Source organism: Lepisosteus oculatus, chromosome 8 (assembly GCF_040954835.1).
Source record: "Lepisosteus oculatus isolate fLepOcu1 chromosome 8, fLepOcu1.hap2, whole genome shotgun sequence".
Lineage (NCBI taxonomy): Eukaryota > Metazoa > Chordata > Actinopteri > Semionotiformes > Lepisosteidae > Lepisosteus > Lepisosteus oculatus.
This window is the reverse complement of record NC_090703.1, coordinates 17,687,480-17,705,702: the sequence shown is the minus strand read 5'-3', so window position 1 is coordinate 17,705,702 and position 18,223 is coordinate 17,687,480. Positions and strand designations below refer to the sequence as shown.

The 18,223-nt window shown below is 35.9% G+C and overlaps 1 protein-coding gene across 2 annotated transcripts in view; it reads right to left on the bottom strand.

Moving 5' to 3' along the window:
* Window positions 1-18,223, bottom strand: part of LOC102692005 (serine/threonine-protein kinase PAK 6) — a 47,040-nt gene that overhangs the window by 16,827 nt on the left and 11,990 nt on the right. For both annotated transcript variants that reach the window (XM_015350809.2, XM_015350808.2), the window contains exon 2: window positions 5,145-5,372. In XM_015350809.2, coding sequence (XP_015206295.2) covers window positions 5,145-5,348 — 204 coding nt within the window. In that variant the 5' untranslated portion in view covers window positions 5,349-5,372. The remainder of the gene's footprint in view (window positions 1-5,144; window positions 5,373-18,223) is intronic.

Genomic DNA, 18,223 nt, shown 5'->3' with positions numbered 1-18,223 from the left:
AAATTATGTCACACCTGGGCAAGCATGTTTGCAGTGGCTTTGTAGTAGGAAAAAAAGCTACACAGTCAACACGTAGCAGGAATCTCATTAGTGTAATTAACTAACAAGATGCATGGTACATCATGGAGTTTATAACAAAAGTTCGGGAGGCATGACAACAACAAAGCTCAATCAGACTCAGCTGTCAGTAATTAGCAATCGCTCCTGACAATCTATTCCTCTATAAATACCTACAAGATCCCTATCTCTCTCTCTTGCAAGTCTCTTGCATCCCTCCATCCCATCTCCACCTCTGCAGCTACCCCTTGGTCACCCTCCATGGGGGTCCTGGTCTCCTTGTCCTGTGGCTGGACCCCCAATGGCCTCAGCCATTTCGCTCCATGACACTTTCATCTTGGGTGTTTGTCATTCCTCGTGAAATAAATATATTGCCAAATGTGCACTACTATTGAAAACATTTTTAAACCATTACAAACAAAAGAAAGAAAATCTATACTTAAATAGTTCAAGTAGGTAGCTGAGTCAGCATGTGTAGGCTGCAAAGGAACAAGTAAAAGTTTATTCCATGCTGAAAAGAGAAGAAAGGAAACACAACGTTTCAGCTGTGGAACCTTCTTTAGGTGTGCACCTGAAGAAGGCTCCACGGCCGAATTGTTGTGTTTCCTTTCTTTTCCTTATATACTTTATGTTTTACAGTGAAAATGTGGGATGCCCTTGATTTTAGTGGATTAATAATAATAATAATAATAATAATAATAATAATAATAATAATAATAATAATAATAATAATAATTGCTTACACTTATATGGTGCTTTTCTGGACACTCCACTCAAAGCACTTTACAGGTAATGGGGACTCCCTCCCACCACCACCAATGTGCAGCCCCACCTGGATGATGCGACGGCAGCCATAGTGTGCCAGAACGCTCACCACACATCAGATATTGGTGGGGAGGAGAGCAGAGTAATGAAGCCAATTCAGAGATAGGGATTATTAGGAGGCCATGATTGGATTTTTCTTTTCAAAGAAAATAAAATAGTTTTTACACAGATGTTTGCATTTCAGACAGAGGGGAAGTGTCTCTGATATATCCTTAGCAGGGAAAAAATATGCTTGTTAAGACTGCAACAGGCTGTCGGGAATACATGTTATTTTGGCTTACACTACAAGCAGCAACCCCTTTCTCAGAGTACTTATTAAGAGCAAAACTCAGAGCTGAAGCAAAATATTGTTTACATGAAACTACCCTTCCATGGACATGTCAACCAGTACATGATTAACAGTCACCATAAATAGCATAATATTAAATATTAAGCTTGAAAGAAAAAAGAAAAATCCTTGACTTCAAAGCCCCTGAAGCAAGGTCTTCAAATTGATTTTTTGTGGAGTTCAGAAATACTTTTCATCCTATCAACAAAATGCCTCCTGGACTTTTTAGCTCAATGTAAAGTTCCAGTGTATCAGGAAAGGCAACATCGAGGTTTAAACACTGCCTTGAGCCATGCCTGAGCTCATTCCATCTGGAAGCATTAAGTGCTATGTCACACAGAAGGTAGCCATTTGCATGATAAAGAGCCTTCCCATTAAAGAGACAACAGGAGAGTCAATAGGTCTTAGTCCCAGTCTTTAGGATCTGCTTTGTTTTCACAGTTTCATGCCAAATTTAGTGGATTATTAATAATTAATCTGATGAATACCTTTGTTAACTGTTTTCAGATATTTAAAAAATCAGAGAGGATTGGAAGTTAGATTTAGGGAGGAAATTCTAAACTTTTGAACTTCATGAACTGCACAATTTAACATTTTAATCCCAAATTCTTAAACCAACCTTAACATTCCTTTTGGCATTGTTCATGGTCTTGGTCAGCCTTTTCTATGAAAGTGGTCACTACAGTGCCTTGCAAACTGAAACAAAAGCCCCATCTACTGTTCAAAACATGTACTTCAGGTCATTTTATTTACACATTATTTATTATAATAAAGGTGGGAAGCTGTGTGAGCATGCATAGTATGCAAAGTAACAAGTAATAGGTTTATTCCATGTTGAAAAGAGAAGAGAGAAAACACATTTTTGCTGTGAAACATGTTTTCTCTCTTCTCTTTTTGGCATGGAATAAACCTATTACTTATTCCTTATTATAATAAAGTTGGTTAACGTTCACAAACACAAAATAACCTAGACATTTTATCTTTGTAAGGCAAGAGGACAATGAAGTACCTGGAGAAAACCAACACAGACATAGGGAGAAACTCAACAAACTCAAAACAGAAGACACTCCGGGCTGAAGTTGCACACAGGACCCCAGCAGCACGAAATAGTACTGCTAACTGCCATTCCAATGTGCCACCCACAAGACCTTATTTCATACAGAAATCCAGATTATAATTTTATTAATGATTTTCAGGAGTATGCATGCATGTGCAGATCATGTATATTATTATAATAATAATATGGGAAATTTAACCTCTACTCTATTTGAGAATTTTTAACACCCCTATTCTTTTCTGACATTTTTAATGACCACAGAGGGTCGGGACCTCGGTTTAAATCTCATCTGAATAACGGCGCCTTTTTACAGTATCGCGTCCCCGTCACTATACTGGGGAATTATGACCCACACATATTATATACGGGTGGTACAATTGTGCAGTGGTAAGCTTTCATACAGATCTGGGGCCATGGTTTCAATTCCTGAGGCATTATAGTATACTGCATGTGTAGGGTTGGTACTGTATGTTCTCCCCATGTTAGCATGGGTTTCCTCTGGGCTCTGGTTTTCTCCCACAGTCTAAAGAAGTAATAGTAGGTTAATTGACTTCTGCAAAAATTTCCCCTGGTGTGAGCGTGTTCATGTATGTGTCTGTATTTGTGTCTGTCTGCCCTACGATGGATTTGCATCCAATCCAGGTTGTATCCTGCCTTGCGCCCAGTGATTGCTGGGTTAGGCTCCATCTCCCCAGCGACCCTGACTTGAATAAAGAGGTTAGAAAATGTATGGATGTGCTGTATGTACCATATGAACTTTGTATTGTTTAATGCAATGCCACAATACGTGATGCTTGTTTTTGGTGAATTGCATGGGATTTGAGACACAAAACTAAGAGTACCACACTGAACTCCTACTACTTTATGGGCCAAACATGTGTAATCAGCTTCAATATTCTTCTAGAGTACTTTGTTCTTCGCCTTCTCTTTCCCATGCATAGGAGAATCAGAAAAAAACTCCTCAGCATTAACTTGAAGGACAACAGCTTTCATATAGAAATGTAATTTTTTATGACAATGGGATGTGGTGAGGTAACACAAAAATGTATCTTCTCGGCATATTGAATTTATCCCAAGTGTTAATTTTGAAAGAATTAGTTTCACTTTTTCACTCAGAGCTCTGCTTATAGGTCATCCTTAAAATATATTAAATGTTATTTGCAGGTATTTTACTGCGCCATGAGGGTTTCAGACAATAAGAGAGTGAAAAAAAATTAAGCTAGAAATCAGTTTGCTGCATACATCCAAATACAAAAGCATGCTATAAATAGATAACATTGGTCACCATAGCTACTGGCAGATCTCTGCAACATCTCCCTGGAATGCTTTTACATTTCCTATCAAGAGCAGAAGGAATAGTGAAAATGTGTCTTAATATGTAAGATACATCATATCAAATCATGGGTGCGAGGCTTCAGAATTGGTTGCTTAATGTGCAGCCTTCTCAAGGAAACAATGACACCTTCAGTATGGTAGACAAAATGTGGCAGTAGAGCCATTGGAAAGAAATATTTTCACATTGCGGAACCCTAACAGCACATCAATAATTGTTTTAATGCTTGGCAATAACTTAAAAACTCTCCACATAAACTGTCCTTTTGAGTTAGCCAAGTCTTTGGAAAATATTATAAAAATCGGCCCTAACAAGTTTGTCCGCATTTGTATCATTTATACTTAATGAAAATAAAACGTGTCAAATTTCATATATGTCATTGTTATCTGGAAATATCCACAACCTGTTATCAAGTAATTGGACAGCTAAAAACTATAGTGGCACAGACTATAATGCAGTTGCAATGAAAATGTTCCAAATTCACAGTTTGTCTTATCACTAAACCACGTTTGCATTTATAAATTTAAAATATGCAGCCACTTATGGTGAAATTAATTACTTTTGTCAATCAACATCAGAATGAACAGAGAGTGCAAAATTGCATACTAAAAAAGCCTGAATATAGAAGGAATAATTTCAAATAAATTCTGATGGATGAAAATGTATACAGCAGTATTGGAACAAAATAGTCATCTGTTATACTGTTTATGTGAAAAACTGTCTATTTCTTTCCATATTGAAAAATAGTAATAGAAGGATTTATACTTAAAAAGTAAAAGTAAAAAAGAAAGTAAAAACATTTAAACTTTAAAATTAGGTCTGTGTCCAAATTTTTCCCTTGCTTAGAGTTGAACCTCAGTGTGTAGGAATACAGTGGCTGTCTGACTGTCATCATTGCCTGCTTGCATGTATATTGCTGAATAAAAGCTGTAAGTGTAACTTCTTTTGCTGATCTTGACATCTACTGTGAATGTTTATTGCATATTACAAATTACCTTTATAGAGCAGTTAGATCTAACATCCTGCTGGATTTTTCATGGACAATATGTATGTATAGCTGTCCCATGCAAAAAAGAACTACATTTGTCAGATGGCTTTCAACTCTTAAAGACGTTTTCCAAAGACATGATCTTAGCTCAATGCAACTGCTGTAGCAAAATAATTCTTCTCAGATATTTAAAAAAACAAGGTTGAAGACTGAATATCTTCTGATACTGAATCAATATCCATGGCAGCACGGGATTGAACTGGCGAGACAACCATAAAAACCTTTTTCTGTTTCAAAAAACATTGTTTCACTTTTATCTAACCTGAGATAAATTCTGTCTAAAACTTTTCAAAACTTTAGGTAAAAATCACTGTTTAACTCTCTGTTATAATTACCTAACTAGCAATTGTCGATAGAGGCTTGAACTTTAATACCCAAGAGGTAGACAAGTCGCAGTCCTTAACCTTGTTACAGTTTACACTGTCCATGTATTTGGAGCAATAAACAAAGTGCAATTCTTTCTTCACGAATGTGAAAAAACACTAACACAACTTACCTTCTTTGGTTTCAGATCCACATTAGTGATTCTGGAGGGATCTACCATGGGCTTGGGCCTTCTGAGGGTCTCGATGAGACTCTGCCATTGCTGGGGGAGGCCGATGAACTTCCCCTGTTTGGGGTCGAAGGAGGTGTGAACCCGGTGTTGAAAGTTCAGCGGTGCTGAGATTTCGGGCCTCTTCTTCTTTTTCTTGCGAAACATTTTCAGGTCCACGAGAGAAAGTCCCTGCAGAAAACAGGGCACATTTTTTTTACAACGAGAAGAATTCATGTCAGGAAGCAAGGCCATTGTGAGATCCACCTGGACAGCACAGGTTAACAGACAGAAAAAGTATGAGTCTTAAAGCTGAGTCTTCGCTTTAAGAGCAGTACAACTTCCTGTTTGTGAATGACAAAAGGAATGCATCCTCTGGCTATGTAGACTCCAGACATACCGAAGAATCCCGGTGAACCTGACTGGGGAGGGGAAATTCATTTTCCAAATATTTTACAAAATACACTATGTAACTTTGACAATTCAAATCTGCTAAAGAAAGAGACATTTTTACATTTAAGAGATGACTGAGGGCTGAAAATTAGACATCTACCATTTACATTCTTGTGTCGATTAGGAGAGTGCCTTGAAGCTGTTTATTTAGTTTTGTTACTCCTTCCCACCAGTTTATAAATCCAATCCAAAATGACATTATCAACAAATTTAAAGACACCATATTGTTTAAGGTGAAGGTGTTATTTTCAGCCTCACGTGGCAAAACCGTTGTCCTCTTTTTGTTAACACCAATGTTTTGCTTTCAGATATTTCTTCCCAAGGGGAAGGAATTCTAGTGTGGGACACAGACACTGATTTTACCACCCATTCTTTTTTATCCAATCTTTTTCATCTGTATAAGCAAACAAAATTGTATGAGAAATCAGCTTTATCTGACTCTACTGTATATAATCTGTTAACTGAAAAGAATGAAGCCTAGTCTATTCATGTAGAAAGATAAGTGTTTCAGGGCACCCAGGTGTGAAATCTGTTCTAAGGAAATTATACTGATTGAAAACCAGAAAACACAATAAATAAACCAAAGGAACAAGTAATAGGTTTATTCCATGCTGAAAAAAAGAAGAAAGAGAACACAACGTTTCGGCTGTGGAGCCTTCAAAAGTTTTAGACAGTTCCTTTGCAGCCTACACATGCTGACGCAGCTTCCCACCTGAATAAATAAACCAATACAAGTTATGTTTTCCTTGAGGCTATACTGTTTAATGTACCAACCCACTACACACTGTAACCTTTATCTTTGGCTTGACATTTATTAAGAAAACTGCTAAAATATTTTCAAATCATATAAAAACATATGAAAGGTTACAAATGAGAGGTCTTGCCTATCTAGTTGTGAGGAATTCAGTAAAATATTTAGTTGTTAAGTGATTTAAAGATCAAAGATTAAATCAGAAGTGGGAAACAGCTGGCAAATGCAATTTTCTTAACCGAAGCTGCTGGATGACAGCTTTCTGTATGATTGAGATTTCTTCTAAGCAATGAATAGAAGTTAAGCGCTAGATCTAGAACTCATGAATTTCATTTGAGTTAACTTTTGATCTTAATTCCTTCCCAGAAGAAAATACAAGGTATTGTTGTATTGAGAAAATAATTATTTTCAATAAGTAAAATACTTATTAAATTGAATTCTATTCAATAAGCTTTGTTGATACATGTGTATCAGTCACTTCTAGTACAAAACGTTTCTGAAAACATAAAAATCATCTGTGAGACGTGGTTAGGGCTATTGACTCAGAACTGGGTTCACAATCCAGTGCTAATGTTCACTTGAGCGAGGCACTTCACTTTAAATTGGCTGCAATAAAGAGTGCAACTGTATAAAAAGGTAAACATGGATAAAAGTGCAAATGAAATTAATAATAATAATAATAATAATAATAATAATAATAATAATAACAGGATAATAACAAGTTATTTGTCACTGAATACTAGCAAACTTCACTGCATTGTTTTTCTTCCTGTGCTGAACAAAAGCAACACAGGACATGCAGACTCTATTGTTACAGTTTAGAAAAATATGAATGATGGAAATGGGGAGGCTCCCATTTCTTTTATGCCAAAGAAAAACTTAATTACACTAAAATGGTTCTGTGGAGAAAGCTAACATTTCCAAACCTTAACTTTTTCAAATGGCACAGGAGAGGTTTTAATTAATTAATTTAATTAAATATTCCTCTCATACTTTTTAATTGTGTACATTAAATAACTGAATACCCTTTGTCTATTTAGTCATTAAGCAAGTGAAAAGCTTAATTCACAATTAAAACAAGTAAAAATGATCACAATACTGTAGGAAACAAATGTAACCCGTTAATTACTAAATCATTTGTTCTGCAATTTATCATTAGTTTAATTTATACCTCTCACATATAGTACATTGAACATGCTGTATTTTCTTAGACATTCTCCCTGTGCAACTGTGAGAAGAAGCATTTCTTTAGAACTCCTCTAGGTCCATGAAATCCTATCATAGGAATGAAGGTCTTGAGCCCCCATAGGAAAACAAATAGAATCCACAAGACACAGAAACTGGCTCAGGAACCAGTTTATTCAATACTGTGTCTTTTCTGCTAAAAAAATACTCTTCTGTGGCAGTGACCTATTTACACAGCATTGCTGCCTGTACAACTAACAATGACAGTGATTTGCTAATTAAATCTTAAAAGGATGAGCTTGTATAACACATCTTCAGTCCGTCTAAAGTAATCACACAAGTAATGCATATATATTGTATAAACAGATGCCATTACTCCTTGTGTAATGTTGAAATCAGAAGACATGATAGGTCCTGAGAAGGAATCTGTGAGACAATGCTTTACATAATAAAAAATAAAGGGAAATTAAAAATAAAGGTCAAGTAACTACTTCCAAAAATACTAAAAGTCTTTTTTCAGCAGGGAGCTTTTGATTACTAGGACAGGAGGGGGTGGTTTGTGTGTGTGTCTAAGACATATAACTTCCTTTTTCGTTTAGATAAAAAGACACGTTCTTATTGCTTTGAGTTACATGCAAGAATTTTTACTTTCAATTCTTTAGTTTATATGTCCCTTTTTATTTGTGTTCTCAGACATAATGAAGATTGAGAAGTCACCAAGCAAACAACCCTCATCTTAGAAAGCTATAGGAATTTATTATATGCAGTCCAGCCAATCCAGAACTTACTTGAATAGATTAATTGCCATCATAATTTATTAACCTTATTTTAGACAATGGCTAAAGACACATCTCACCCACCAATTGGACTTGTGCACTCTACAACCCAAAACTCTGGGACTCCAAGCTGGAGACCAGTGATTCAGAACAAAGGGTAACTAATTCCAGATCTTAAGGGTTACCAGCATTCCATTTTCCATTCTAACTTTTTAAAACTTTCCATTCAAGATTCAGATTTTTCCATTTTCTTTTCTTTCATTTAGACACATTTACAGTTTTTACATCTATTTAAATAGATTATACTTATCAGATTTATTCATAGCTTTGATGAGCTTTAACTAAAAGTTGATTAAGCAAAGAAAATGAAGGCATAGGCCTAAATGTTTCAACATTTATGACTTATAATGGATTTTAAAAAATACAAGGGGGACTGAATACACCCACAATACAAATTTAAAAAACAATTACCACTATTTCTAATTGTATTCATACCCTTTGTATTAGTTGAACATAAATGGTTTATCAATGACATGTCATCCAATTATGAATATGAATAATTATGAATAAGACTAATGGAATGGTTGGTATCCCACAAGGAAGAGGACATAAGAAATGTTAATCTAAATGTGTGGTCAGTGTGGAAGACCGAGTGAAAAGGTCAAAACAGTGACTGTCCTAGGTGCAAACTAAAGCCTGTGATTCTTCACACCCATTCAACCAGAGAGAAATCAAACAGATTGCAGGATGCCAAATGGCATCTTCCTGTACTGTTTGTTTGACTTCTGACACTGCCCCTTTCCCTCTATGTTCCTTTGATATGTTAAAGTCTTGCCTACTTTTAATGTATAAAAAGGAAAGTGTAACTTCAGTCCAGTGAGCATACTGAGTGCAAGGGGAAACCCTTTCTATGTGATATGCTCCCCTTCAGCTGACTGAATTAAGATCTCTGTTTGACAATCTCAACCTGAGTGAAGACTGAGTTTTCTTCGACATCGGAAAAGTGGTTTCGAAGGATAACAGGCTAAAAACTACAGTAGGCATTTTCAAAAATTGCTCTGGTATCACCAGGAATTTGTGACCTTACAGTATGTGTCTGGGGCATATGGCAAACAAGAATGTGCCAAACAGAAACTAGTTTATTTCCAAGTCAAATGGGAATATATAATGTGTTTGAAGGAAACACAAATTACATTTTTGGACATTCCCACTAGGAAAGTGGGAAGATCAGAAAAGTGAAACTCAAGTAGAAAAACAAACGTGATTTGTGAAGAATAGGAATCAAACTGTGATGCCTCAGGCTGGGTTTATTTCTACTGCTCCTGGGGTCCTAGTTAGAACTGGTGTTGAACATTTGTCAGTTAAAATTCAAGATGAGGCACTGCTTTTTTACCCTTGAGTAATGTACATCACCTGAATTGCTCTATTAACGTTCAGAACTCTATGAACGGGCTCACATGTAAGTTGCTTTGAATAAAATTGTCAGTCAAGTGAACTAGTGATAACGATAACAATGTCTGTCTATGCAGTTCTGAAAGTCATGCAGGTCTTTAGCTTTGGATTTGCGTCTGTCTCACATTTTGTTCAGTTCATCAAATGATATTAAGATATTTGGAGACTACTTTATCTAATGCATCTGATGTAAGGAACTGTAAAGGAGCTATAAAATGTTTTGTGACCTGAAGTGAAATTCAAAATTTGTGCAGCATGTCAAATAATGATGTTGAATAAGAGAGAAGAATCATCTTGAAGACTTTGTAAAGCCAGAGGCACCATAACAAAACTTTATCAACTGAGTTTCATTAATTAATTTCTTACACTTATATAGTGCTTTTCTGGACACTCCACTCAAAGCGCTTTACAGGTAATGGGGACTCCCCTCCACCACCAGCCATGTGCAGCTCCACCTGGATGATGCGACGGCAGCCATAGTGCACCAGAACGCTCACCACACATCAGTGGGGAGGAGAGCAGAGTAATGAAGCCAATTCATAGATGAGGATTATTAGGAGGCCATGATTGGTAAGGGCCAATGGGAAATATGGCCAGGACCCTGGGGTAACACCCCTACTCTCTTCGAGAAATGCCCTGGGATGGGCTACAGTGAGTCAGGACCTCGCTTTTATGTCTCATTCGAAGGACGGCACCTTTTTACAGTATAGTGTCCCCGTCACTATACTGGGGTATGAGGACCCATATGGACCGCAGGGTGAGTGCCCCTTGCTGGCCCCACTAACACCTCTTCCAGCAGCAACCTTAGTTTTTCCCAGGAGGTCTCCCATCCAGGTACTGACCAGGCTCACACCTGCTTAGTTTCAGTGGGTTGCCAGTAATGAGTTGCAGAGTGATATGGCTGCTGGCCACATTAGCATGACTATAATTTTACATAATTACAAAATGACTAAGAACAAAATATAGATTGTCACTGAATTCAGGATGTTACAGAGAAAACTATGCATTAGGTTTGTATTGTGCCAAAAACTAAGATATTAAAATACCTATTGAATGCAAAGTGATGCTTATTTTCACTAGTTCTCAGCAAATTCTAGTACAAAATGTCCCACAAGAGGACACTAAACAAGGTACTCACTTAAATCACTCATCACTCCTGCTTTCTCTGCTGAAAAAAGCAGCACAAGGAACTTGGAATACTCTGCCTACACTGGCCATGTCACTATCTAAGATGGGAATGGAGGTTCCATCCATCTTCTAACTGCTAATTCCCATTCGTGGTTGCTGGAAATTCAGAGCCTATGTACAGAGGGAATCAAATGTCCCTTGTAATTAATAATGAAACAAAGTGGATATCCTTTACTTTCAAATTATAATAATAATAAAGTTACTTGCACAGATTATGATGGTGTAACTCGTTAGAACAATTCCAGCTATGTTGAATGTAAAAAAAACAAGATTGTTTTTTTCCTTACAACTTTAACCTATTTTCATGTTATGAGATGACATCTTTCATTGCACACGACACAGCCTAAAGCTGCTTTAAAGTGATATGGGAGTATCACAGCAGTTGATGATTTATTTAACAGATAATCCTATCTACAGTACATACTGTAAAGGTGAATTGGCTAACTCAAAAAAGAAATAAAAAACAACTTTGAACTTCCAATGTGTGTATGTCTTGCACATTTCGCAAAATATTCAGTTTCTTTTAAGTTTTCAGATCCATTTATCTGAAGGTGTCAGTTCTGTTCTGGCCTACAAGCGGATGGCATACTTGGTTAAATCTCTGGGTTCTACGTCTTTCACAACTGACTAGGAGCCATATTTTGTAAAGTAACATAGGTTTAAAAAACTCTATATTTTTCTGTGTGAAATCCACCAAAGCTTTAAGTGGACTAAATTATTAACAGAATCAACTGGAATTACTTTATTTGAAATAATAAACTTGTGTTTGACAGTTTATAACATGTAACTCAGAATGTTAGGACATATTTGGTTTTAAAAATGCTTAAAACTTAGTCATTTTAAAATGTTGGAAGTGGGATGGACTCACATACAGTAGTACCATTTTCCTACAGAAACTGGCAAAAGTTTGGTCAGGAATTACATGTAAATTGTAGCCAGTGCTCCACAGTCATGCATTATAATGTTAAAAGGCATTGCTCTTTCATCTCATGCTACAGAGCAAAGACTTATCACAGCTCATTTTAGGTGTCAGGAATAAAAAAAAATTGCAAAGAAAAAAAATACAGGAAAGACTATATACCAAATCATTTTTCAGTCATTTTCAGTCCTCTTTATGCCACCATTAGCTTGTTGCAAATCTAAGAGATCTCAAATTATTATTAATTTGACAGAGAAATGAGCATCACATTATTAACATAGTAAAGTGATACACAAAATGTATGTCATAGGAAATCATTAATAACTAATTATGTTTCACCATTTGGGATTTAAAATGAGTGTTTACATTTTTAATATATTTTTTCTGCATAAAACAGATTAATACATAGTCTCCGATTTTTCTAAGTAAGAAATAATTGTGATTTTTTATATTCTAAAACTATATTTTTAGAATATTTATATTCTCCAGGGACTGAGCAAAAAATCCATATAGTTCCTTTACATTCCTTAAAATAACAGTTTATTTTAATGACACATACTTTAAGTCTGAGCTGAAAATGTCATGCCGTTCTTCTACTTCAAAAAACACTACTCAGGAATTACAAATTAGTGTATTTTGTTTTCCATAGAAATTTTGAAGAACCTCAGAAGATGAAAAACAATTGCAAAGTACTGTTTCCAATAAACTGATTTTCTGAATCACATCTTTAATCACACACCTTGGTTGTTATTCCATTAAAACAGATGAGTCATACCTGATTTTAAAGAGGGTCATTCCAAAAAGAAAAACTCACAAATTAGTCAAAAAATAATCCTGCAGAGGAAGCAAAGTTTCCCCAAGCAAAAGGTAACACATCCATCTGAAGGAGTACAACAGTAGTAGTGCCCCACAAGAGTTCAACATTATGTGAACTCAAACTGCTTGAAAAGGGTAACATAACACACACAGTTAACCTTACCTTCTTTCCTATGGCTTATTGCAAGGACTAGACTTCCTGGTCCCTGTACAGTTAATCCGTGGGGAACTCAAAGATATGTTTGCAAGAGTGAGAAAAGATGAAAGAGTGAGAGAGGTGGCATGTTTGTACAGTATTTTTTTAGAAACTGAACAACTTTGAATTCTGGGTGTGGTGGATGATAGTGATGAGTGATTGGATCTGTACATATGTCATTTCTTTAGGCAAAAAATGTTTAAATTTTCAACCTGATTTTTATGGAAGGGGTGGGAGTCTGAATAACCAATACCTGAAGCTAGAAGGGTATGAGTGACTAATGAAGAGATCGCAGACTGAGTCACTGATTCTCCCCCGAGTGGTTTCTGCGCCTAGCAGAAGACATTTTGTATTTAATCATGGGGAGATGTGGGTGGAGAGATAGGCAAAGCCTCTTTTGTATTTGGCTGTGTCAAAAAAGTATAATCCCTATATCCCTATATAAATCAGATAGCTCCGTTCACACAGAGGTACTGTATAAGTAAATGCAGATTCCCATGCTAATCTCAGAGCCTCACTAACATGGTTTTCTGGTTTTGCTTGTTTGTTAGATGGACAAAGTTGGGAGCTGTTCATATATTTAAGTTCTTTTCCTGAGGCTTGCAGGCCTGTTTCTGGAAAGCATATGGAGAAAAAAAAATAAGAAGAACATATTTTAACCTGTCAAGTTTTTCATTAAGATATAAATGAGATACATGTCTGAATCTGCTGCTCCCTCTCATCATCAGTCGCTTTCTCTTCAATAATTATAATGTAAAATAATAAACAGTGGAGGAGCTCTTTTCTAATAGCTGGGTCTTATTAATTCAACTCATTATTTAAATCATTGTTACTATTGCATCTCAATTAAAAATGTCCTAAAAGCTCTATGCTGAACCTTTGAAAACCAAAGCTATAGCAAACATTGCCTTATGTAAAAGGAGCTATTGCCATCATAAGCAAAAAATGTGATTGATGCTGGGTTATAAAAAGACTATTATTGTTGTTAGTTACAGTACCTACAGCAGACAAATGTTTAGATAAAGCCATCTGATATGCAAATTATTAATATTAAATTATATTTTATATTGTATTTTATGAAGCATACATATTTATGTAACAGTTATTTTTAGCTTTTTGTAATGCAGAAATATACTGAAATAATCTAGTAATATAAATGTATGTAACCTGCTACTGCATATTGAACTGTATTCATATGAATAGAACTTTTACTTTCAGATATACTTGCAGCTCGAGCTTGTCCAGTTTTTACTGTGGATAGGAAATGGGCTTTCACAACAGATTAATGCAAAAACCCCAACGGATTATTTGGTATAAACAGAAATATTGGATGAGATGGACAATAAATCAAAATATGGAAACAATGCTCTTTTTTAAATTTGATATCATAGAATGAAGCATGGATCTGTATTTGTTTTGGAGTACATTTCTATCCTTGGACAAATGTTTGCCAAAAAGCTGAAAAGCAAATTTTGCAAGATAATGAGAAAAACACAAAAGAGGGTCATATTCTGAACTCAGGTTTGTAAGGGGTCTGTTTTAGGATCTCTTTGTTTCTATAGCAAAGAGTAAAGCTCATGGGACAGCTGCATAGGTGGTATTTTGGCTCTTTTGAAATACGTTCTGGAATTCAAAGGTCAATACTTGAAATAAAAGATGCCTTGAGGAAACCAATGTAAATTATGAGAAAAAGCTTTTTTTACCATTCTTTCCCATGAACATTAGCAGCACTCTACAACTGTAGACATCTTCCTAATTGTTTCATTCAAAGCACCTCCCAAACTGGTTCAAAACTGATGTCGAGATCTGTCAGTTGTAGATGTTGTTAACTACCTACAGCTATTTGTAACTGTACAGAAACTTGTAACTGTTCAGAAACAGTCTCCATTCAGGTTAAACCATGCCTTTTAGATCAGGATATTATAGCTGTTACACAGATAGGAATATTTAAACATTATTTATAATGAAGATATCACTGTTGTAGATTTAGGCTGCATGTAGAATAATCTCCTTAATCAACAGTTTTTTTAAACATTCTGTATAGTCATAATAATTGCTTAATAGTAATCCCTTGTGAATTTACATAATGCTTTTCTTTCCAAAGGATTGCAAAGCAATACTTTTTGGAGGGGTTTTCATTTTGAGAGGGGAAGAAGTTAAATCAATGTGCTTTGAGGATTGAGAATTCATAACCGGGATTCTGAAGCAGATTTTCATAACACCTTTTTCATTATTCTTTAGCCTTTCAGAAAGCTAAAACCTTCATGTAAGGTGAAACACAGGACAGAAATACTCTTCACGTCCGCCAATCATACCCAGAGATAAGAAGCAGAAGGAGCCCATTATTTTTTGTAACGGAACAGTTCTTTCCAGACCCTATGCGGATGACACAATCCGGGGTAGTGAGGAAACACTGAGGAGAAAAGCCATGCAGGAATCGGGAATGAATACGGGGGGGGGTCCGTGTTCAAAGTGCGCAGGTGTCCAGGGGGGTGAGTCCGGGGTGAGTCCCGGACTCGCATGATACAGAGATCAGATGCAGAGCCCAGATTAACGTCAGCGCCTGGCTTTTAAGGTGGACTGGGAACAGGGGACAGGTGCACAAAATCGAGTCAGAAGTGAAAGGGCCGGAGCGCCCTTAAGGGGGAAGGACTACAGTCGTGACAATTTTGATTCATTATGATCTGTGCTACTATTTTCAGAAGTCACAAAGGCTGTGAAAAGAAACAATAATAACGATCTGGTGCTGCACCTACGTGGATGACATGTAGAAGTCACTGTGCAGTAGTAGTGCATTAAATCACTCCTTGTCTGATGTACTAGATATGCTCAAATTAATTGAATAGTTTGTACATCCTGGAATCTTCTTGCTAGTCCAAACACTCTAGCTATACATCATTGCTATATGACATATTTAAAATAGATAATAAAATGCACAATTAAATGCAATCAAGCTCTGCCAGCACTCAGGTTAATTAAAGAAAATGCAGGCTTCAATCCCATTAACAATCTCTCTCTTCTTGGTAGCTACGACAGTAATATTGTAGCAACAGTAGAACGAGCCAAATGTTCTCTCAGAGGCTTAAATTATTGACGCAGTTAGCCTTGTTTGCAAAACATATGACACTACTTTGAGCTATGAAACCCTTGCCTAATTTCCAAAATCTTTATTAGTTCTAAGAAGTGAGAATAAATGATTGTAAGTTACATGTACTGGACATTTACCCCCTTCTAGAGAATATTTTTAGTCAAAATGTAAATGCTTAGACCGAACACTTTTATGAGTGAAAGAGGATAACATGATGTTTCCACTACTATGCTTGACAGTATGGATAGTGTTGACTGGTGAACACTGGTGAATGCTATGTTGGGTTTGTACCAGACATAACACTTAACATTTAGATCAAAAAGTTCAAATTTTGTCTCATCTGGCCACCAGGCCATTTTTCCACAGTTTTGTAGTATCACAAATGCTTTAGCAATCTTGATGCAAGATGGGTTTACCATTTTGCCATACAGGGCAGCTTTGCAGTGTAATGTGGGGATTATTGGCTCATGGACACATTTTCTACCATCTCAGCCATTAAAACTCAGCAGCTTTTTCAAACTTGAGACCGACCATGGTATCCTTTATCAGGAACCTTCCAATTCTTAATGTACTGAATATGTTCTCAAAAGAAATATTCAATGTCTCTTGATTGTGCCTTTCTAAAGCTTAAGCCCTAAATTTGTTCTGCAAGTCCCTTCGTCTACATGGTAAAATCTTTGCTTGAAATCCATCACCCTACTGAGGGACCTTACAGAGATATGTGTATTTATTCATATTTTTGAAATCACATGAATCACTATTATTAGTCCCTTGATATCTTTAAATATAACTATGTTTTTAAAGACTTTTAAAAATGTACTTCACTTTCTTTTCAGGTCTTTTGAAATCTTAACCACCACATGTTCTGCTGAGTGTTCACAGTGATTTTTTTTCAATGAAGTATTCTATACTTAATAACATTTAATACATTAATTAATTTATTATTGGTACGCAGCAAAATAATGAATAATGTTGCAAATGGAGGGCGCTAATATGTACGTCTGCAAATGTGCCATTCTCATTGTTCTTTTATCTAATTTGTAAATGGATTGACAATTAATTGAATGTACATTTATTCAATTTGAAAATGAACTGACTCTATACCAATAACCCATGTTTATAACAAATGAACAAATGGAAGGTAGGGATTAAATATATTGTTTCCCACTCTATCCCCCTTGATAATATCTTGGCTTTATTACAAAAGTTATATTTAAAAAAGATTTACATATTTAGTCAAAGTCACAAACATTTGACAAAAGGGTATTCATTCATCAAGAAATTATCAGCAATCATTCAATTTAAGTTTGAGAGGTTGGATGCTGGAATGTAGGGATGCTGATGTCAAATTGAATTCCCCATGAATTCTCTTGGGGTATTCGTTAAGTCAATATGCTTATCTACTCAAGGAGATTAAGTTATTTGTTAAGACCAGGGTCTGTTGATAGAACAAAGGTCGTAATCTACCCAAATGTGAAAATTGATGGCTCAGTTTTTCTTCACTGTTGGTGCCTCAGCCTCTGCTTCTACTTTAATTCTTGTTTGTCAATGCTTACTGCCTGTTCTGGCACAGGTAGCTGTTCTAAAAGCTATCTGCCAGGGAAGGCAAATTAGGTGTGCCATAATAAAAACACTGAAGCTTTCATACATTTCAGGCCATGCTTTTCTGTAGATGAAATAACGAGCAAAACAAACTACAAAATCAAAAGGAAATTCACAAGCAACTTGTAGCAGACATGCAACATGTATTGTTGCAACATGTTTTGGATACTAACTGCATTCTATTGCTTTCGAATTAGGAAAACATTGTGGTCTGAAGGCAAATGCTTTATGAATATGGTCAAGCATCTCATTTGATTATCAGGTCTTTTACAAAGAAATCTGTTATAAAGCTGCTCTGTTTTGTAAATGTTGAGTAACAATATATAACAATATATAGACATAACAGCTGATTAAGTACCTCTTTTGAGAACATATACAGTACTTTAAAAATAGAAGGTACCATCCAGACACTGCCTAGATCAAGCTATGCCTTAAACTGATCAGCCAGGAAAATAGCAATACCAACTTATATGCATAGACTTTTATATACAGTTTAACAAACTTACAATGTTATTAGTATTTATATTGTAAAATCACATTGGAGCCTCACTTAAACATCTGTAATTTTAAGTTGGACAGCTACTGGAACACCTAACCATGAAATACAAACTTGCTTT